The sequence below is a fragment of the Oncorhynchus kisutch genome, linkage group LG13 (genome assembly GCF_002021735.2).
Source record: "Oncorhynchus kisutch isolate 150728-3 linkage group LG13, Okis_V2, whole genome shotgun sequence".
Taxonomy (NCBI): domain Eukaryota; kingdom Metazoa; phylum Chordata; class Actinopteri; order Salmoniformes; family Salmonidae; genus Oncorhynchus; species Oncorhynchus kisutch.
In genome coordinates this window covers 44,055,744-44,080,032 of record NC_034186.2, presented here as the reverse complement: position 1 = coordinate 44,080,032, position 24,289 = coordinate 44,055,744, and the positions used below count along the sequence as shown (strand labels likewise).

The window sequence follows — 24,289 nt, the reverse complement described above, 5'->3', positions numbered from 1 at the left end:
CAGTGGTCTAAGGCCCTGCATCGAAGTGCTAGCTGTGCCACTAGAGACCCTGGTTCGAATCCAGGCTCCGGGGGACCCATGGGGCGGCGCACAATTGGCCCAGCGTCGTCCGGGTGTTGCAGCGATGGGACAGGACTGTAACTACCAAATGGATACCACGAAATTGGGGAGAAAAAAAGGCGTATACAATTTTAAATAAAAATATATACAAATAAGAAAGGAAACACCAACAGGAAGTGTCTTAATAGGGCGTTGGGCCACCATGAGCCTCCAGAATAGCTTCAATGCGCCTTGGCATAGATTCTACAAGTGTCTGTAACTCTACTGGAGGGATGCGACACCATTCTTCTATGAGAAATTCCATCATTTGGTGTTTGGTTGATGGTGGTTGAAAACCCTCAAGACGCCCCTCCAGAATCTCCCATAAGTGTTCAACAGGACCTGGTGACAGACAGACTTACACCCCCCATGCTCCTTTGAGACCCCTCTTTCAAAGTCACTGAGATGGGCATTTTTACACATGACCCTAAGCATGGATGGGTTGTGTTAGTTGCTTAATTAAGTCGGGAACCACACCTGTTTGGAAGAACCTGCTTTCAATATACTTTGTATCGCTCATTTACTCAAGTGTTTCCTTTATTTTGGCAGCTACCTGTATATACAGTAAACGCCATTTCCTCATTAGACATGTCCAATACGATTGTCTGAGTAAGCGAGACAGACTGCGTCGTCATTTTCCAGAGTGTCTGATGTTAGCAAGACGCCAGCTACACAACTTCCACCCCTTAATGTTGTTGTGCCTGTTCATGCTACATTGGCTGAGATATTAAAGGAATCAGAATGTTAGTGATTGACTGGAGGAGGAGGAGTGGCAGAGGCTGTTACTATTGTCCTGGTTTTCATTCGCACAGCCCACTAAAAATGGACAAGATCGATGGTATTGGATGAATAAATGACAGTCAACACACAACAATCATTCAGATTGACGCAATTTTAAAGTGTAGTCTTTAATCCTTCCGTATTAAAATTGCAGCATGTATTGAGAAGTACATAAGTGACCATATTATATCTCAGCTATCTAAAAGCATTCCATACATCGCAGTGCATGTCACGTTTGGTAGACACTTGACCTCAAGGGGAGAATGACAAATGTCCATGACAAATGTTCTCATTCCTGAACCATGCAGACAAACGGCACTACATAGAGGGATATATTAACGTTTTTTAATTTTAGACATGAAAATCAGACATACTATATATTTATATGAATTTTCCTATATAATAAGTGCATAAGGTGACTATAATTTAAAAATACCAAGTCATTTCATAAGTGCGTTTTTAAAATGTATTTTTTTAAATCGACTGAGGTAAACAGAATTTCCCAATTTTCTTGTGTGTAAGAAAATATGTTTGTATTTGTATCCCTATTTGAGGTTAGGTGACCTGTTAGCAGCCAAGGAACAGTCATTTGTGTTTCTCAGTGCACTTGGATCAGTCCTTCCTCCAACCTGCTTTCTGAGGACATTTACTATTATTTGGGCCAGGGGACCCTATTCAAGTTACCTTGCAGCATAAGAATAATGTTATCGATTCCTTTTACTACTTCAACAACTCAGTGACTTTCTTATATTGATTAATTTAACTGCTTGATTGAACAGGTCCTTTTTACCATTCTATCTTTCTACCTCTTAGTACATCCATCTCTCTCACTCTCTCATTTCTTCTCTCTGAACAGCCTCTCCACCTCTCTCATGAAGCGCAGACAGAGCTCATCCTGCCAGGGCAGGGCCACACACTGTACAGCCACCGGCAGCCCCTCTCCACCAGTCACCGCCTGTAAACACACACAGTCAGTCCCAACCAAACACACGTTGACAAGGGACCGTATTCACAAACAGTTTCTATAGGAGTGCTGGTATAGAATCAGTCTTCATTTTTAGAGAATAATATATACAATTATATGGACAGGAGGGGCTGATCCTAGATCAGCACCACTACTCTGAGATGATTTTTGAATACGGGCTCAGTGGCTGAACTCCAACTCAGCAACCAGGACAGGCCTCTGCTTCCATCTACTGGTTACAATGGAACTACAGGCTAAGATTCACCGGTTAGGCTACAGGTTGTGACATCTGGCATGGACAAAATGGCCACTTCAAGTCAGGATGGCAGTAAGTTTATAAATAGCTAAATATCCTGTAAATATTTTAAGAGGAAGAGTGCTTGTGACTGACTGTACCTTTCTATAGAGCTTGTCCCAGAGGTCCCCATAGTTGCCCTTGTAGTGCCTGAGTTCCTCCTCGTCCTCTGCTGTTACCGTGGAGACAGGGACCACACCAGCAGGGAAGTTAAGGAGATTGTACATAATGGTGTAGGACAACGCACCTGAAGAGAGAGAAGGGGTGGGGCAGGGGGGGGGGGGGGGGCCTGGGTCAATAATACAGCCACCCATAGTTCAATAAAGCAGGTGAATTCATAACAATTCCAACGGGTGATTCTACATTTAAAAGATAGTCATGCATGCAACAAAAAACAAGCTTCATAAAACAGTTTTTTGAAAGAGCTAGTTAAATCTATATTCCATTTGATAAGAGATGAGAGAGGAGAGATGGGTACTGGTGAGTTTCCCAGGGTAGTTATGGTTGTAGGCGGGACCCATCATGGGACAGAGCAGCACGTCCAGCTCACACCTTCTCCACTCTGCCATCACCTCATGCATGTAGTCCTTGGAACACAGACAGAACTACTGTACATTTTCCTCAGCGCACTGATTTCCACACAACATTCCCTCAAAAAGGTTTTTTGTCAAATTGATTATCATGCTACAAGTTTAGGCCAACAACCTAGTTGAACAATATAACATTGCCAGTGACTGGCATACAATAATCCATGACATTCTGTTTTTCTGTATTACAACAAGAGACCAGATGAATGAAGACATTTAAATACATTTACAGGACACGATTTGTGCCTCCTCTCAGACCATCAGGAAACTCAGAGATGGCACAACTTCAAAATGTCTAGTACCTCCACATCTGCATGCTGTCTCCACAAGTCTTGCACAGAGCTGGTGAAAAAAGGAAGTGATGAGTCATTAAGATTCTGCATTTCATACCATCGCATTGAAATATATATCTATATATTTTTAAGTGTCTTTCCATGTCATTTCAGCAAGCCATGACACACGCCATTTCAGATTGTTATGAAATCATTTCTGGAGTTAAAAACATAAGATTAACATTTCTGCAACTTTATTTTTGTTGAAATTTTGTTGCACCCAAAAATTGGCCAGTTTAAGTTTTAGGATTCACATAATTTTTCAATAAATATACTACCCAACATCTAATTGGAACCAAACATAACTACCATTGACTAAGAAATGGGGAATTCAATAATATGTGACTGACCGCCTCGATTCGGTCTTATTTTAAATGGCCAAATTTCAAATTGTGTTGAGACTCAGAGCTAGAAAATGGTATATCATACACTACAGTTGAGGAACAATGGGAAAGTCATTCTGCTTTGAAAGTTGATAAACTTGTAACCCCACTTGAGAAAATGTTTTAAAAATGTAATGTTTTGGTACACCTACAATACCAGAGAGCTCTTCTTTGTCTACACCTATTCAGAATTGTTCACACCCTCTTAAGCCTTAGCCCCACCCATCTCTAAGGATTCACATAAGGCCATGTGGTAAACAAACACTATATCAAATCTATAAAATCTAAGTTTGTCACATGCACAGGATACAGAAGGTGTAAACGATACACTGAAGTGGTTACTTGCATAGTAGCAATATCAACAGAAAGTGTCCAGAAACAAAAATGTTGTACAACTATTTTATTATTTGATGACGCTTACACACTTGTCTAAATTAAATGGGTCATGTGAAGGAATTGCTATAACCAGCCCCCAGCCACATCTAGCTAAGTGGATAGGTCACTATTGTCTAGACATGTACACATGTTCATGAAATACAATAGATGGCCATAATCACCCCCAGACACACCTGGCTAATTTGATGGGTCATGTAATAATATGTCCGAAGTAGTCTTTTGTTCAGACATGTAGCTAGCTAGGTAGCAAGCTAAACAATGTACCGGGATAACCCGAACTCATACTACTACTAATACAAACATTGGCGCCAGCAGAGATGGCCGCCTTGCTTCAAGTCCTTAGGAAACTATGCAGCTATATGTTATTTATACATTATTTTATGTATTATTTCTTACATTGTTAGCCCAGGAAATCTTAAGTGTTATTACATACAGCCGGGAAGAACTATTGGATATAGAAGCAATGACAACTTAAACATTACGACCAGGAATACGTCTTTCCCGAAACGGATCCTTTGTTTCGGACCTCCACCCTGGACATAAAATCTTATCCCAGAGGCCGACACAAAACAACACGGTCGCCACAGGAGAGGCAGATGGAGCGGCCTACTGGTCAGACTCAGAAAGCGAGCACACTATCCACTGCTCCTGAGCATATTACTCGCCAATGTCCAATCTCTAGATAACCAGATGGACAAAATTAAGGCACGAGTTGCCTTAGAGAGACAGACAGTGTAACATTCTGTTTCACGGAAACATGGCTCACTCGGGATATGTTGTCAGAGTCGATAGCCACCCGGTATCTTCATGCACTGCGCCGACAGAAACAAACATCTCTCCAGTAAGAAGGGCGGGGTATATGCCTTGTGATTACACCATGAGTCGTTAATCATAACAACATACAGGAACTTAAGTCCTTTTGTACACCTGACCTAGAATTCCTTACAATCAAATGCCGACCGCATTATCAACCAAGATAATTCTCTTTGATTAGTCACAGCCGTGGATATCCCCAACAAGCAGATACCACATCGGCCCTGAAAGAACTTCACTTGACTATGTAAACTGGAAACCATACATCCTGAGGCTACATTAAATTGTAGCTGGGGACTTGAGAGCGAGACTTCCTAAATTCTATCAGCATATTGAATGGGCAACACAGGCTGCTAGCATTTTGGATCATTGCTACTCTAACTTCCACAACGCATACAAAGCCCTCCCCCGCGCTGCCTTCAGCAAATCTGACCATGACTCTATTTTGTTGCTCCCAGCCTACAGAGAAACTAAAACAGGAAACACCTGTGGACAGGTCTGTCCAACGCTGGTCTGACCAAATCGGATTCCATGATTCAGGATTGCTTCAATCATGTGGACTGGGATATGTTCCAGATATACATCAATGTTGTTGTCTGAGGCTAAGCTGACTCGGTGAGCGAGTTTATTAGCAAGTGCATCGGAAAGGTCATACCCACTGTGACTATTAAAACATTTCCTAACCAGAAACTGTGGATCGATGGTGGCCTTTCAGGTTTTGTTGATCTAGGACTCGTTTAATGGTGGATATAGATACTTTTGTACGGGTTTCCTCCAGCATCTTCACATGGTCATTTGCTGTTGTTCTGGGATTGATTTGCACTTTTTGCATCAAAGTACGTTCATCTCTAGGAAACAGAACGCGTCTCCTCAAGCAAAGAGGCACTGAGTTTGAAGGTAGGCCTTGAAATACATCCACAGGTATGCCTCCAATTGGCTCAAATTATATCAATTTTCCTATCAGAAGCTTCCAAAGCCATGACATTATTTTCTGGAATTGTCCAAGCTGTTTAAAGGCACAGTGAACTTTGTGTATGTAAACTTCTGACCCACTGGAATTCGGATACAGTGAATTATAAGTGAAATAATCTGTCTGCAAACAATTGTTGGAAAAATTATGTGTCATGCACACAGACTTGCCAAAACTATAGTTTGTTAACTAGAAATTTGTAGAGTGGTTTAAAAACAAGTTAATGACTACAACCTAAGTGTATGTAAACTTCTGACTTCAACTGTATATACTGCTCTTTACCATCTACTGCATCTTGCCTATGCCGCTCATCCATATATTATATGTACATATTCATCCCTTACATTTGTGTGTATGAGGTAGTTGTGAATTTGTTAGATATTACTGCATTGTCGGAACTAGAAGCACAAGCATTTCGCTACACTCGCATTAACATCTGCTAACCATGTGTATGTGACCAAATACATTTGATTTGTCATAGCTATAGTATGAATCTTCAGGTAGCTAAAGCTAACAAGCTAGGTTCAATGTTAGCTAGCGAACATTAGGCTATAACTAGCAATGCAAATAGATTTCTGATTTGAATAATACTACACAGATCATGCACGTAACATTAGCTTGTGAGCCAGAAGCTAATGTTTGCTAGTTAACAGTACACTTTAACTTGCTCTAAGGATATAATTATTGTTTGGATAACCGTATTGATTATTATGTATTGATTTTGACATTTGTTTCACCCTTTATGCAAAGCGCACTGCAAAGAACACCGGAAGAAGAATTCTCTGAATTATTGTAATGTTTGTTTGCGTCAATTAATCCCGTCAGGGACTGGTTGCCTATTTGACACAATAATAAAATCAATTCATTCATTGCAATAAAAAAGGATTTTGAGACAATTAGAAACTTACATCTGAAAAATGTGGCTAAGACTCTTACCCGTATACATAGATGAACGCTTCACGGCAGACTGGAACCATTTAACTCTGTTTTGTTTGTAGCTACATTGTGTTTGGCCAGCTGAACAGCTCACGCTATAGACAAAAGCAATCTACATGGCGGTGAATGGGTTAAACCAAGGCCACACACCTTTTAAAGGGTTAATCATTTATGTGATGCTAAACTAAGGTCTCCTCTCAGGAGACCTCTGTATGCGTGTTAACACCTGTTTTGAGTGATATGCCTTGCAGACACTATCAGAAGGTGGAAACCGCCTTACACTCATACTCCTCCTGTCTGGGTCTCACCGTGACTGTGAGGTTCTGAAAATACACTTGGGTTTCTGAGAACACAAGGCCACCGCAGGCCTGATGGAAACCTCCACCTGGCAGAAGATGCTTAGACTTATCTGATGTGAAATATCACCTTGTTGTGAACCTATACCTACAGCATATAAGCTGCAGGATATCTTAGACACCTCGCAAAACCTGGGGAGAGCGATCATATACTGTACTCTGTACCAACTTCCGCCTGCAATTGTATTACTAAAGGAGAATTTTAATACTTAAACAAAGAGTCTGTTTCCTTTCTACTACCAATATATGTAAGTTTGATAATTACATGGTCAATTTCTTCAGATGATTTGGTCTAACAGCAGACCAATCCAAACTCATCTCCGGGCATGTCCAGCCCTTCCATTATCTCAGCCAATCAAGTCTAGAAGGAAGGTTACTGTCTTTTTCAGTGGCTAAAATTACTAGGCTTGTAATTTAACAATTTGATTCGTATTTACAGATGGAATACACGTTTGTTATTAAGGCACAAGAAAGTTCAAATGTTCCAGAAGGCATTTCTCCCCAAAAATTGATTGATTTAAAAAAATGGTTAAGTTCAAATGCTACTCCTGTAAAGTAGTGACCTGTGACATACGCCTAGTTTCCTGAAACGAGTCACAAATTACTAAAAGCCACCCACGGACACCCCCCAAACCAACAACCAATATACAGTATCTGTTATCTATGTCTGACAAGTAGTATGGAGCTGCGGCTTGGACTATTGCTTCTTCATCCTATTTAAATTATTCCCTGGGGTGGATTTGGCATTGGGTGTGAGGGGTCCCTGGGTGGCTTTTGACACCCAGGGACCATAAGAATTATGGTCCAAATCGGATGTTAGGTATTATAATTATATGAACCCAATATGAAGAATAGACATAGGTTGTTCTTACCTAGCTCCACGCAGGCTTTCCATAGAGGCCCCTATACGAGGAAACTGAAGGGAAAAAATAAGACCATTGACAAATAGAAGTATCAGCCAAATATAACATTAGCAGTCTGATATACATCACAATACAGTTTTAACCTCCCTCTCTGTATGCTGCAGACTTGGAGAGCACTCACTATGGGGTTGATCAGAATGGATAGAATTTTCTTCACAGTGCGAGGTAAACCGTACGAAATAATCTGAACCCGCAGAGACGGGTCGACAGGCCCTCCTTTCCTACAATAACACCAAACAACAAAGTTACTTTTTATCATTTTAGTGTGAATACTGGATAGTTCATTTCTCTCCCAGGGATGTTCTGGTTTAACTCATTGGGATTACCAGGGTTGTGTTCATTAGGAACTAAACGGAAGAAAACGGACTGAAACAGGGAGGGACTACATTGACTCCAATAAGAAATACTCATTGTCGCTTCGCATTTCAAAATGTTTTTCTATGGTGTGCCCAACTGAACACAATCCAGGGTTATTTGACTGACTCACAGGTTGCTGAGCATGGTAGCGCATCCGTCGCCTGAGAAACCCCTGAGAACCAGCTCATGCATGGCATAGCTCAGCCTGGGGAGACTGAAGGGAACCAACTACAGAGAGAGTAATACAATTTAATATCAATACAATCTTGGACCGACCTGTAAAGGAATTAACATCCACATTATTTAGTTTGTTATTCGGCAGTCCAAGTAAATCTGTCTCTGATAAGTGTTCAACCAAGCTCTGGTCATATAGTGCCTTCAGAAAGTATTCATACCCCTCAACTTATTCCAAATTATGTTGTGTTAAAGCCTGAATTCAAAATGTATTCAACTGATTTCAAATGACAAAGTGAAAACATGTTCTTAGAAATGTTAGCAAATGTACATAAGTATTCACACCACTGAGTCAATACATAACAGAATCACATGTCAGATTTCCCTCCAAACATAATGCCTTGTATTCAGGACATAAAGTTCATTTCTTTGCCACATTTTTTTGGGGGGGGGCAGTTTTACTTTTAGAGCCTTATTGCAAACAGGACACATGTTTTGGAATATTTTTTATTCTGTACAGACTTCCTTCTTCTCACTCTGTCACTTAGGTTAGTACATGTATTGTGGAGTAACTATGATGTTGATCCATCCTCAGTTTTCCTCCTATCACAGCCATTAAACTCCGTAACTGTTTTAAAGTCACCATTGGCCTCATGGTGAACTCCCTGAACGGTTTCCTTACTCTCCGGCAACTGAGTTAGGATGGTAGTCTGTATCTTTGTAGTGACTGGGTGTATTGATACACCATCCAAAGTGGAATTAATAACTTCACCATGCTCAAAGGGGATATTCAATGTCTGCTTTTTTTTAACCAACAGGTACCCTTCTTTGTGAGGCATTGGAAAAGCTTCCTGGTCTTTGTGGTTGAATTGTATGGGATTATAAAGATGACAGAACTACGCGAGTTTGTATTTTGAGTTTCGTGGTCGCACATTGAGATTAGTGGTTGCATGTACAACTCCCAAATATGTATTTTAAATTTCGCAAACCTTTATCACGATGAGTGAAAGATCTTTAATTCTTAACACATTCAATAAGACTTGCAAGCATAATTTAATTTAAGAATTATTACAAGTCCATTTAAGACTATGAATATTCTGCTGTGATTAAATTATACTTGCATAGTTTTTATCTGTTTATCTCTGAGTTCCATCACTGTTGTCACGTTACCAAGAGATTTGTAGAAAGATTCACAAGTAAAAATTTGATTTGACCTGTATTTTTTAAGGAAAACAACTTCTTATTCTATATATTTTAAGGTAGCATTAAATAATTACTTTACCACATTGAATAGTATGCTCTGTAAGAATAAGTTATTGAAATCAATGGACCCTCTCTTAAGCTTTTCAAATTTCTTTGAACGTAAAAACCCTGTATGTGTTTGTTTGCCTGTTTGTGATGTTTAGTGTTCCATGTTTTAAGGATGTATAGATTTTTGTAACATATTTGACTTTGTATCCTTCAAAATGTATGGAATTTCAATAATAATGTAATGAAACAAGCAGGGAGCAGGTCTCGACCTTCTACCCCAAAGTCCAGCGCGCTATCGACTGTGCCGCAAATGCATGCTCAAGCGGCAGAGTCGATATCCGCGCTTATTAACCAGGGTCGTTACACTACTCCCTCCTTTCAAAGAGAGCGTCACCGCGCCAGCTTGCGACTCGACGTCTTACAAGAACGCGTTCACCGGCCAAGCACACGCACTGTCGTGGATGCAAGGTCCAATCCCACTTCTGACACCAATGTAATGAAACAGGCAGGGAGCAGGTCTCGAACCCAACACTAGGACCCTACCCAGATGGTCATGTGCCGTCGCAATCTTCTCTCCTCTTCTATCATCTCTCCCTTCTGCTAAATCCTTCTGTCTCCTGATTCTGCCTCTTCGACAATACTCTTCCCTTTCCGCATCCTATGACTAGCACTGTCCCCTTTCCTCCCAGCCGGCTCTGTCCTCATTTCCTGCTCCATGGCGGAGTGAATCATTGCGAGCTTACAGAACAGGGCTGTGGGCAGCTGAAAGAAAATGGAGGAAAACTAAAGTACCAGAAGACCAATCATCCTTTCACGCCCTCCTCTCTGCCTTCCCTTTCTCTGTATACACTGCCAAAACCACTTCCTACCACTAAATTGCAAGCTTCTGTCTCTAACCCAATCTTCTAAAAAATGTCCACCTTCTCCTCCCTCCTTAATCCTCCACCCCTCCCTCTCTGTGGAGAACTTTGTCAAGCACTCTGAAAAAAAAAAGTTGACAACATCCGCTACTCATTCACTCAGCCTATTGAGTCCACTGGTCTCACCTCACACAGAACTACAATAAACCTTGAACCTCTTTCTCCCCTCTATTTCACCAGATTCAATTTTGCGACTAGTTTGGTCTGGCTGCCCCACAACCTGCCCACTCGACCCCATCCCCTCTTCCAGACCATCTCTGGAGACCTTTGCCCATTCCTCACTTCCCTCATCAATTCGTCGCATGTCCCGAGTTGCTCCCCTCCTCAAGAACCCAACACTTGACTCATCGGACATCCAAAACTATAGACCTGTATCCCTTCTTTATTTTCTTTCCAAAACACTTGAGGATCAACTTTCTCATTATCTCTCTCAGAACAATCTTCTTGACCCTAACCACTCAGGCTTCAAGACAGGTTACTCAAATGAGATTGCTCTTCTTTGTGACACAAGAGGCTCTCCGCACTGCCAAAGCTGACTCTCTCCCCTCTGTTCTCATCCTCCGAGATCTATCCGCTGCTTTCGACGCAGTGAACCACAAGATCGTCCTCTCCACCCTCTCAGGGCTGGGCGTCTCAGGCTCTGCACACTCTTGGATTGCATCCCACCTGGCAGGCCACTCCTACCAGATGATGTGGAGAGGAGTATGTGGTGCAGACACGGATCACACTACTGGTGTCCCCTCAGGGCTCGGTTCTAGGCCCTCTCCTCTTTTGCAAGAACATTTTTGATTCACAGCAGTATATTCATAGTTGGAAATGGACTTGTAATAATTCAAATCTTATTGAATGTGTTCAAATGTCAAGTTACAAGTTAGTGACCACTTAAATCTTGCACACATCATTATACAAACATGCTTAATAAATTACACACTTGCAAATCGTACTTGCAACTACGAATCTCAATGTGCGACCACAAAATTCAAAACACAAACTCACATAGTTCTGTCATTATAATCCCATAGAATCTTTGTTTGAAATTCACTGCTTGATTGAGGGACCTTACGGATAATTATATATGTGTGGGGTACAGAGATGAGGTAGTCATTCACAAATAATGTAAAACACTTAGAGCACACCGAGCGAGTCGATATAACTTGTGCTTAACAAGTCACATGTTTACTCCTGAATCGCAGGCTTTCCATAACTAGGTTGTTGAATACTTAGACTCAAGACATTTCAGCTTTTCATTTTTAATACAATTTAACATTTCTGAAAACATAATTCCACTTTGACATTATAGGGTATTGTGTGTAGGCCAGTGACACAAAATCTTAATTGAATCCATTTTAATTTCAGTCTAACACAAAATGTGGAAAAAGTCAAGGGGTGTGAATACTTTTTGAAGGCAAAGTAGATCCGTCTGGAGCTGGGGGTTACTCACCGTGTGCCCTGCGCTCTCCAACAACGCCTTGGTCTCCCTCAGGGCTCGGCCCATGCTTGGAGAGGGCATGGCATAGCCGTCATTCTCATAGTACCCGATCCTCAGGGGCTTGGAACACTGGTATACCTGGCGAACAGAGGAAGAACACAGTATTGATACATAGAATGTAGATTGCCGGGGGGGGGGGTATAATGTACTTTATAATGGATATTGGGATCCAATATTGATAATTTGATATGGACACTATTGTTTGATATCGACTGTCCCCAGTCAACGCTATCAGCCCAGCTATTTGTTCAATGTAGTATTGAATATTCAATGTAATTTTGGTTTATTCTTCTTGTCAACCTACACTATTATGTAAAAAAAAAGCATACGTGACTGTTCCTGCATGCACAAAACCCTCTCAGCAGACCTCTGTCAACTTATCATAATCATACTTAAATTGCCTGCTGATGATCCAGCAACAGTTCATGGGCTTCTCAATTGTATTCAAACTGGTTGAGTAGGTTAAGCTTCTAGAACATTCAGACCAGAACATCAACAAGCAGCTGTCTCGACTTCACAGATCCGTGGAAGTAAGAACAAAAAGTGAACATTCAGACAGCTGCAATGTTTTGTGTAAAATCAATATGCATTGATATGTTATAATAAAACAATTGCAACTGATATCATTAGATTTTACAAAAGGGTGCCCATCACTAAATATAATAATATCATTTGTTTGTCTTCCGGGATAACCATTGAACAATGATATGTCGCCTACGAAAGGCTCCAGGATGAATTTTCCTTTATGTACAGATCTAGGATCAGCTTCAACTCCCACAAAAAAAATCCAAAAAAAAATGAAATGACTCAAGATCAGCATCTAGGGGCAACATCACCCTACTCCCTATGACAGAGAGAGATCCCACCTGTTGGTTGAATGGGATTGGGGGAACAGTAGGGTCCAGTCTGAACATGTGGTCACAGAGCAGAGCTTGCATACAGAGAGCCAGGCCATCCACGTCCCTTGCCATGGGCCCAAAGGACGACAGCACTGGAACAAGAACACAAACAATTGGTGTCATCTTGACAGTGGCGAGTCAGTTGTTAAAAAGGTAACAATAACATCTGTTACTATGTCGTTACTATATGTAATGAGCATCCTTTTGATACTATTTCTACATTTTTTTCCACAGAAGAGCTCTGCTCCCTATTTTCTCTATGTATGTAGGCGTTATGATGGAGGGGGTCAAGAAAACGTTCAATTTATTTAGCTATACATGTGCAGGGTGGAAAGTTGTACGTTTGAGCCTTACCTGACTTTTGGCCCCGGCTACAGGAGGAAGCACCCCGCGAACTGAAAACCAAGCCAATCAGGTCAATAACACACAAACACTGTCACGACTTCCGCCGAAGTCGGTCCCTCTCCTTGTTCAGGCGGTGTTCAGCGGTCGACGTCACCGGTCTTCTAGCCATCGCCGATCAACCTTTCATTTTGTCTTGTTTTCCCACACCCCTGGTCATCATTCCCTCATTATATGTCGTTATTTAACCCTCTGTCCCCCCCCCCCCCCCATGTCTGTGTGTAATTGTTTATTGTTGAGGTTGGTGCACGCTTCCGGCTGGTTTGCACCGGGTTTATTTTATTTACCTGTGCTTTGTGGCAGCCTGTTCTTTGTGCTGCCTCACTTGTTCGTTGGGCATTTTTTTTATGGCGCAGTTACGTTCTGTGCAAATGATTGCCTTAGTAAAGTGCTTTGTCCACTCATCTCTGCTCTCCTGCACCTGACTTTGATGCACCAGCTACACTCACACACTCAATTATGCTTTTACAGAGGAAATAAACATCTTGTGATGCAATCGTTCTTGAACTGTGCTCAAGGTTAGGAACATTGTAAAATATTACTGAAGTCCTCACAGGTTGTCAACAAGACACACCGACAGACCCACTAACGTACACACACATGCAAGCACCCCCCCGCCCCCCCCACTCATCCACCCACCTTAGCCTGTTGGCCGTGGGTTTAAAGCCACAGATCCCACAGAAGGATGAAGGGATGCGTATGCTGCCCCCAATGTCAGAGCCCATGCCCAGGACCGAGCCCCCTCCTCCGATCAGCGCTCCCTCCCCGCCCGATGAACCCCCAGGTGTCTTTTGAGGGTTATGGGGATTCAGAGTCAGACCGTAGATGGGATTACCGCAGTCGTAGCTGGACATGGGGACAAGACAGATGTGGGTGAAAACACTGATTGCTAAGAACATTAGTCACGGGGTGACCAATCAGCTTTACTCTGGGTGCGGACTAGTCTGGTCATTGACTCCTCAATGACATTGCTCAAGTCATAGCTCTTGCACTAAATTACATCACCTAATGTGGTGTGTGGCACATTAAAGCCATTGTTACCCCATCTATGTCAATGTATTGCTAGTGTATTATGTTTATTCATCAGTTGACATTGTATATGGTAGACAAATTATATTCTGAATCTCATTTGTTGCATTTGCAAGTCTAAAACAACTATTCACCTTAGCAGGCTTTGGGGTATGTTGGTCTTGACAAAGGGAATGGCACCTTGTCTCTTCAGCACTTCAACCAGCACACTGTCCCCTGTGGCAGGAAGGTCCAACTTACAGATCACGCCACAAGTAGAGTCATGACCCTAAATACAAAAACAGGAAGATTAAAAAAGTAAATAATGCAATGTTTTTTTTTTTTTTACTATTTCAGTAGACATGAACATCTCTGAACCTAGAACCATGTTACTGGTAGGTCCTGTGTCACGAGAGACTCAACTTGAAGTTCACAAACAAAGACACAGGCCTACTATGGGGGTGCTTTTCTGCAAACAGATTAAGCCAATGTCCTGGGCTAACAAGCACACTCAATGGAGAATCTATTGAAAGTGCATTGGTCCAGGACTAGGCTTAATCTGACTAGGAAACCCCAGCTATATTTACAGGGAAAAATAACAATTAATGAAAGACACTGAAGTGACACCTAATCAACACCTTATATCCAATATTGTCCTTGATGCTGACAGGGACCCCATAAAGGAGACCATCCTTGCGAGAGCCAATATCCTCCAGCTGATCCCAACTCTCCAGCAGGACCTCAGTGCAACAGTTCAGTCTCCTATTCACCTCCAATGTCTGTGGGAACACGACATGGGGGGGGGGGGAAATCAATGGGAGCACTTGTAGATTGAAATGTCTAGTAGCCCATATCCAGATCAGTTTGTGTTGTCTTGCCAACTCCTATGGTCATTGCTACAACAAGAGCACAAAACAGATCCCAAACAGTTCTGGGACCAGGACAGACTGATCACCACGCCAGCATGCCCCAAAATACATTATGCCTATTGTGTGATAGCCATTCAATGACTGATCATGCTGCATTGTTTTGTAAACAGTGCAAATATAATCCAGGCATGTCATCATAAATGCATAGGCCTTTTCAGGGCTGTGTTGGCTGTGACAAGGGTTGCACATTTTGGGGAATATTCAGGAGGTGGAAACTTTCCATAGGAATTACCGGGAATATATGGGAAATATTAATACCATTTAAATTGTGTTTTTTCATTGGATATATTTACCATATCATAGAGACAGAAACATAAACCTTATCATAATTAGACAATTACAATTGATTAAATCCTTCCAATAGAAATTTAAAAAACATTTAGTTACAAATTGAACTTTAAATGAGTTGACTCTTCACATGGGATGATTTCACTGAACAACAAAAGAAAGGAAATATTGAATGATCCATCGCATCTCCCAAAAAACATTTTTCAACATACATCTGTAAAATTATAGTCTAGAAACTAAAGCTTTGGTTGTCTTCCTCTCAGGGTTACATGTCTTCTCCCTTGACCTCCCCAATGTCAAGCTCTTGAACATCAGACTGAGGCCTCATCTTCACCGTCACTTTCCAACCTTGTTGAGGATGGCTCGTTGTCAGGCTCAAAAAGCCTCAAATTTGCCCAGATGGCCACCAATTTTCCAACACTTGTATTGGTCAGCCTGTTGCATGCTTTGGTGTGTGTGTTCCCAAACTAGGACCAGTTGCCCTCTGAGGCAGCTGATGTTGGTGGGATTTGGAGGATGATGGGGGAAAGAGCCTCACCAGGTGGCTGATGAGATACAGTTGAAGTCGGAAGATTACATAGGTTGGAGTCATTAAAGCTCATTTTTCAACCACTCCACTAATTTCTTGTTAATAAACTTTTGTTTTGGCAAGTCGGTTAGGACATCTACTTTATCCATGACACGTCATTCTTCCAACAATTGTTTACAGACAGTGAAATAATCTCACAATTCCAGTGGGTCAGAAGTTTCCATACACTGAGTTGACTGTGCCTTTAAACAGCTTGGAAAATTCCAGAACATGATGTCATGGATTTAGGAGCTTCTGATAGGCTAATTGACATCAATTTAATCAATTGGAGGTGTACCTGTGGATGTATTTCAAGGCCTACCTTCAAACTCAGTGCCTCTTTGCTTGACATCATGGGAAAATCAAAAGAAATCAGCCAAGACCTCAAAACAAATTGTAGACCTCCACAAGTCTGGTTCATCCTTGGGAGCAATTTCCAAATGCTTGAAGGTACCTCATTCATCTGTACAAACAATAGTACGTAAGAATAACACCATGGGACCACGCAGCCGTCATACCGCTCAGGAAGGAGACTCATTCGGTCTCCGAGAGATGAACGTACTTTGGTACAAAAAGCAAAGGACCATGTGAAGATGCTGGAGGAAACGGCTGCAAAAGTATCTATAGCCACAGTAAAACAAGTCCTATATCAACATAACCTGAAAGTCAGCTCAGCAAGGAAGAAGCCACTGCTCCAAAACAGCCATAAAGAAGCCAGACTACGTTTTGCAACTGCACATGGTTTAAATGCATTTGTAAACTATGTAAACTTCTGACTTCAAGTGTATGTTGACACTACTGCCATATTGCATCTCCATCCCAAAGCACTTGCTAGGAAGCGTACTTCGCCAGATTGCCAAGAACCTTACCCTCTTCCAAGCCAATGTGGCGAGACACGGTAGTGATGACACCATAGGCCTTGTTGATCTCTGCACTAGACAGAATGCTCTTGCCAGCATATTTGGGGTCCAACATGTACGCTGCGGCGAGGATGGGCTTCAGGCAGAAGTCTTCATGCTTTTTGATGTATTTCAGAACTGCAGTTTCCTCTGCTTAGAGCAACAGTGAAGTGGGCAGGGCAGTACAGGTTTATTCTCTGAAATCAGACAGGATGGCATTGTCTACCTCAATCTGTCAATGGCTACTGTTATAGGTTTCAGAAGTTTCAGACTGCTTACCACTCTCTCCCAAAATACATCATCCAGGAGGATCCTCTTGATGGGGCTGTCCATATCAGCAGACTGTGATATGGCCATTTCTTGGAGACTCCTTCCCCTCCAGGAGACTGTCAAACATGACAACACCACCGCAACAGGTGTTGCTGGGCAGCTTCAATGTCGTGCGCTTATTCTTCTCACTTTGCTTGGTAAAATAGATTACTGCCATAACTTGATGACCCTTCACATACCTAACAATTTCCTTGGCTCTCTTGTAGAGTGTATCCATTGTTTTCAGTGCCATGATGTCCTTGAGGAGCAGGTTCCATGCATGAGCAGCACAGCCAATTGGTGTGCTGTGAGGGTAGGTCTCCTCCACATTAGACCAAGCAGCCTTCATGTTCACAGCATTGGCGGTCACCAGTGCAAATAACTTCTGTGGTCCAAGGTCATTGATAATAGCTTATCTGCAATGTAGAGACCGGTGTGTCTGTGCTCTTGCAGAATACTGGTTGAGGAGTGGAGATGTAGTTAATTATTCCTTTCCACTGGGGCGGCAGCGTAGCCTAGTGGTTAGAGCGTTGGACTAGTAACCGAAAGGTTGCAAGTTTGAATAACCGAGCTGACAAGGTAGAAATCTGTCTTTCTCCCCCTGAACAAGGCAGTTGACCCACTGTTCCTAGGCAGTCATTGAAAATAAGACTTTGTTCTTAACTGACTTGCCTAGTTAAATAAAGGTGTAAAAAAAATAAAAAATAACATTCAACCACCATTCAGAGATGATTGTAATACAGTCTGATTTGCTTGACCTTCACTTGAACTCTGTTGAACTCTGCATCCAGCAAATTAGTAGATAAAGCATGTCTGGTTGGAGGGGTGCATGCTGGGCAAAGAACATTCAGAAATCTCTTCCAATACACATTGCCTGTGAGCATCAGAGGTGAACCAGTTGCATACACAGCTTAAGACAGACATTCATCAGCATTTCTCCATTGAGTAAAAAAAAAAAAAAACTCATTCCAGGAGGACCATGAGCTGTTGCTATCGATAAGGTGTCTCATTCATCATTTACACCTCGAATAGAAGTAGAGGGACTTTTGTCAGAGCTTGCTTGTTGTGAGCGCTGAGAGAACTTTATGCACTTGGCCAGAAGATTCTGCATCTTTGTTGCATTCTTCACATATAATTTGGCACAATATTTGCAAATGTACACAGCTTTTCCTTCTACATTAGCTGCAATGAAAGGTCTCCACACATCAGATAGTGCCCGTGGCATTTTCCTGTAAAGATTCGGAAAATATATATGAATAAATAAATAAATAAATACAAATAAACAATCAGTTAGAGATAAATATATTCAGCAAAAAAAAGAAACGGTCCTGAAAAAGGGACCTGCGTTTCATATATAATTCGTAAAAATGCAAGTAACTTCACAGATCTTCATTGAAAAGGCTTTAAACACTGTTTCCCATGCTTGTTCAATGAATCATAAACAATTAATGAACATGCACCTGTGGAACGGTCGCTAAGACACTAACAGCTTACAGACGGTAGGCAATTAAGGTCACAGTTATGAAAACTTAGGACACTAAAAGAGGCCTTTCTACTGACTCTGGAAAACACCAAAAGAAAGATGCACAGGGTCCTTGCTCAAGTGTGAAAGTCCCTTAGGCATGCTGCAAGGAGGCATGAGGACGTGGCCAGGGCAATACATTCAAATATCCTTACTGTGAGACGCCTAAGACAGCACTGCAGGGAGACAGGACGGACATCTGATTGCCCTCGCAGTGGCAGACCACGTGTAACACCTGCACAGGATCAATACATCCAAACATCACACCTGCGGGACAGGCACAGGATGGCAACAACTGCCCGAGTTACACCAGGAACGCACAATCCCTCCATCAGTGCTCAGACTGTCCGCAATAGGCTGAGAGGCTGGACTGAGGGCTTGTTTGGCAGGTCCTCACCAGACATCACCGGCAACAGGTAAACCCAGGCCCTGCATGTCCCCAGGCACCCTCATTTGTTGACTTCTGTGATGGAAAAAGCCTTGGTTTTAATGCATGTCAACATCAAAAGCCTCCTCCCTAAGTTTCTTTTACTCGCTGCTTTAGCACACTCTGCTAACCCTGATGTCCTTGCCGTGTCTGAATCCTGGCTCAGGAAGGCTACCAAAAATTCTGAGATTTCCATACCCAACTATAACATTTTCCATCAAGATAGAACTGCCAAAAGGGGGAGGAGTTGCAGTCTACTGCAGATATAGCCTGCAAAGTAATGTCATACTTTCCAGGTCCATACCCAAACAGTTCGAACTACTAATTTTAAAAATGACTCTCCAGAAATAAGTCTCTCACTGTTGCCGCCTGCTACAGACCCCCCTCAGCTCCCAGCTGTGCCCTGGACACCATTTGTGAATTGATCGCCCCCCATCTAGCTTCAGAGTTTGTTCTGTTAGGTGACCTAAACTGGGATATGCTTAACACCCCGGCAGTCCTACAATCTAAGCTAAAACATCGCCTATGGGCACAAACCCACCGTCGCTGGAACAGACTGGAATGGCAATTAGTGCTCTTCACTGACTAGTCGCGGTTTTGTCTCACCAGGGGTGATGGTCAGATTTGCGTTAATCGTCGAAGGAATGAGCGTTACACCTAGGCCTGTACTCTGGAGCGGGATACATTTGGAGGTGGAGGGTCCGTCATGGTCTGGAGCGGTGTGTCACAGCATCATCGGACTGAGCTTGTTGTCATTGCAGGCAATCTCAACGCTGTGCGTTACAGGGAAGACATCCTCCTCCCTCATGTGGTACCCTTCCTGCAGGCTCATCCTGACATGACCCTCCAGCATGACAATGCCACCAGCCATACTGCTCATTCTGTGCATGATTTCCTGCAAGACAGGAATGTCCGTGTTCTGCCATGGCCAGCAAAGAGCCCGGATCGCAATCCCATTGAGCACATCTGGGACCTGTTTGATCGAAGGGTGATTGGGTCTTTGGCTATGCCGGATTAAGTGATATGACATGCTATTCTATAAAATAATTTCTCTGTAATTAATATTACCTGATTAAGCTAAACATGTAAATGTAATTAGAAAGTCGGGGCACCACAAAATAATGTTTATAGAGCTGTTATCTTCCGAAAAAAAATGCTTAAAGACCTGGTCATCTTTTACCTCAATAGCAGTCAATATTTAATTGTCACCTTATTTGTAAATTCTTGGTTATCTTCATGAACCCTGGCTAACAAGTTCAAATCAGCAATACAAAACTTGGTTTAATTATTTATTTACTAAATACCTAAATAATCAAACAGAATTACATTTACACAGAATGGATCATACAATAATTACAAATTAGGTCATAAAGGAAAACGTCCCTAGCGGACGGAACAGATATGACAGCTGGTTACACAAAGAAAGGGGATTGGGTTGTGAATGAAAGAGCGGGAAGATCGAGGAACAAAAAGATTGTCTACCGGGCGGTATGCAGCTATGCTATTGTAAATAGAGTATCTTATGCATACTAAATAACTGCCCATTTGAAAAAGGAAAATGCAATAAATATTTACTCTGAGCTACGCTTCGGTAGATTGGTCGTAGATAGAAGGCGGGGTTGCCCAGCAGGGATCTCTTGTCCTTTGAAGAATGTCTCTGGTGGTAAACTGGATACGTTGTAGTATCGTTGTGTGTTAGATTGAATACGTCGTCCGTCCTTTCCTAGCCCATGTTCACAGCGGCTGCTGCTAACTCAATGGCTAGGAGGTATCACTTCTGGACTGAATAAGAGTTCAAAGTTCATACCAAGTTGCCATACTTTTAAGCTCATGCTATATTCTGGCTGGTATAGTTGAAATTCATCCTTCCAGCGTTTAGGTTGTCACCTTCACGTTTAGAGTCGATGCTAATTTCGTTAGGCTCCTGTCGTTCAAACTAAAATTACATTTAATCTTTTCACAAATAGTTTAATATTTAAACATTTAAATTGCACAACAATTCCATGTGACTGATAGCTGGAATGTGTCGACTTTCCAAGATACAGTTTGTCATCCTGTCATTAGTAATAATGTCTCAGACGCCAACTGATGACATATTCATTAAGTACCAAAGCGCATTTTCAACTGGTTGGATTACCAAAATAGGGTTCCGTTTCCCACCTTTTGATGTTCCCAGACACTCTGTTAACAAAGGGATTTTCAATAGTCACATCGGTGGAGTAGAGAGAAGAAAAAGGGGAAAAGTATTTATGGGGGTCATAAACCTCCAACATTATGACAGTGAGGACTAGGGCCATTGCCCCCAGAAATGTCCGGGAACTTGCAGGTGTCTTGGTGGAAGAGTGGGGTAACATCTCACAGCAAGAACTGGCAAATCTGGTGCAGTCCATGAGGAGGAGATGCACTGCAGTACTTAATGCAGCTAGTGGCCACACCAGATACTGACTTACTTTTGACCCCCTTTGTTCAGGGACACATTATTCCATTTCTGTTAGTCACATATCTGTGGAACTTGAAGGACTAGAATTCTAAAGACTCCCACCAGTGATTATGATGTTATTAATTTGCTTACATGCCATTGTACTTATGCTCACTGTATAGCTGAATATTGAGGCCTCTGTGTGTCTAGCTCTCTGCCAAAACCCGCAGCCCCGTGTCTGTGAGAGAAGGTGAGAAAAGGGACTGAGGGTGATAGCAAGACACAGAGAGACTGTCTGTTTTTCTCTGAAACAAGGGCAGATTTGCATACCACTTGAGACTGGTTCTCAGAAACCTTGTGTTAATAAGAATAACTTGTTATTTTAGCTGCACATGTAGGTTTAACATAGATCACTTGGGTATATAAGATCCTGTCTTTCTTTTGTTCGGGGAAGAACTCAGGAGAGACATCAGCCTGATGTTTGATTCTGTCTACAGCTGTTTTTTGATTCAAATTGTTATGATTTATAAGTGCACATTTTGAGTGATCTTTATTTGTTAAGTAAATAAACAGAGCCCAGAAAAGTGGAACCAATAAACTTGTTCAGTTTATGTTTCAGTTGTTAGCCTTATGTTCATACAAATATTTACACATACGTTTGCTGAAAATACACGCAGTTGACAGTGAGGACGTTTCTTTTTTTGCTGAGTTTAGTTAAGCAGTTAGATTACACAACTCCTTTTGTACGATAAATGTTTTACAATGAAACATGTATGAAAACATCTGAATTAACACTCCTATGTTAGCAGGCTCAAGCAAGCTAAACCCAACATGGTAGCTAAAACTAACTAGCAGAAATTGTTAAGTTAGAAATTATTTAAACACACTTTGCTGTAGGCTACTATTTACAAAAAAAGAATGTCATAAAATATATTCACCCCAGTCAGTATTGTAATCAAAACTTAGCAGAAAGCATGTAGTTATTGGCTCAGATAGTGTAGTAGTGTGGGCTCTATAGCATCTCATTAGTGTGCAAGATCTTGAATATCAGCTGTACATGTGAAGGAAGAGTGCACCGCACACGTGATGGATGAATGTACTGCAGAGGGTTGCAATTCCATTGAATTGGGGAAAGTTTAACAAAAATATGCTACAAGACCTAGACTTGCCTTGTGTATCCCACAAAAAAAGGTTCAGTTATAAGCTAACTTGACGAATTTAAGCAAAATTCTCCAAATGCAGGGCTTAACTTCCCATGGAACAGAAACAGGTTAAAGGTGGTTAATGGTTTGCAGAAAACATTGCAGTAGTACAATATGTCACCAATGCTTGCAGTGAAAACAAAACACACCACCTATAGAAATAATGCAGTCCACAAAATTCCACATTACAAAAAGCTGGAGTAACCTACAGTATATGTGATTGCTGGGGGTGTTGATTGAGTTGTGCATTACCTTTTCCACGTATGAGTGGAACACAGCTTCTGGAGTTAGTGTTCCGCCCTTCAGTTGTTTGGACAGATCCGCCAGTGACAGTGAGAGGATGAGAGAGGTGTCCGTTTCAGGGTGCTGACATGGGAGTCAAAGAGGGAAGAGAATGAACATTAGGTACACCACCAGATATCTATCTAGCTACTCTCTGAAAATCCAAATGAAATGTCATGCCATCTCAGGTAGGGTCCACAAATACTTACTCCTCCTTTCAATACATACATACATGCATGACTAAGTGGCAACTGGTTTGAACATGAAGATGTTGTGATAATACTGGGGTGGCTATCTGCAAGCTAGTCACAGCTGTGTCGGACTGACTTATCAGCAGGGTTGAATGTTCATTCGTTGAGGTTGTTAGCTAGCGTTTGCTAAACTAAAGTCAAACTTACAGATTCGTTGAATTGAAGGACAGCAAGCTCTGCTCGTTGCAGTGACGTTTCTTTTCGGGCTTTCGCCCTCTGAATTTTCTTCCACGACTGTTTGTGTCCGAACCATTTCAGGAAAAGCATCAAGGCACCTGTACCGCATGCAGTGGCTGTCAGAATCACTGTCCAATTCTGCTCAGCCCCAAAAATTACTTGTTCAAAGTTGTCCATTCTGTCCATAACGCTCTGACAGCTATCTTCCACCTCCTACTTCCAAGTACACCTGATGCAGTCAGGTGCTTCTCGAAGGGTTCGGGTTAAATGCGTTTGACTCCGCCCACAGTGAGCCCGGCCCCGAACTGCAGTCAGGGGCTTCTCCCTACTCGTAGGGGTTTTAATTAAGGGTGGTTGGCATCCAATGTTAACAGTGTATTACAGCCACCAGCTGAAATCACAGTATATTCCAAAATACATCCCTACACGGGCTAAGGGACCTGTGAGGTCAGAACATTCGCCAACAGGATTGCTTGCAAGGCCTCGGCTGTGAAATCCTAAAGAAACGTTCAGCTGCAGTCACAATTACAATTTTCTCAGACCTATTCTCCGCTTGTGCTGTACAGTTTATGACCACTGCAAATCGGCAGCTATGCAGCTAGGACAACGCACGTTCCAAACTCACGACACTGCAGTGCATGTGGGGAAACTGCACCCTTCTTGTATCATCTCATCACAACAC

General features: G+C 42.1%; 1 protein-coding gene across 1 annotated transcript; it reads right to left on the bottom strand.

The window, feature by feature from the left end:
• Positions 1-988: 988 nt before the first annotated feature.
• Positions 989-24,240, bottom strand: LOC109902306 (fatty-acid amide hydrolase 1). The gene is made up of 15 exons (XM_020498576.2): positions 23,578-24,240; positions 23,150-23,263; positions 14,973-15,113; positions 14,490-14,623; positions 13,966-14,172; positions 13,279-13,319; positions 12,892-13,016; positions 11,978-12,103; positions 8,322-8,419; positions 7,956-8,055; positions 7,784-7,827; positions 3,028-3,067; positions 2,617-2,725; positions 2,240-2,385; positions 989-1,834 (listed from the first exon to the last, which is right to left on the bottom strand). Exons 1-15 carry the CDS (start codon positions 23,791-23,793, stop codon positions 1,715-1,717), a joined length of 1,761 nt encoding a protein of 586 aa, XP_020354165.1. The 5' UTR covers positions 23,794-24,240; the 3' UTR covers positions 989-1,714.
• Between the last annotated feature and the right edge of the window lie 49 nt (positions 24,241-24,289).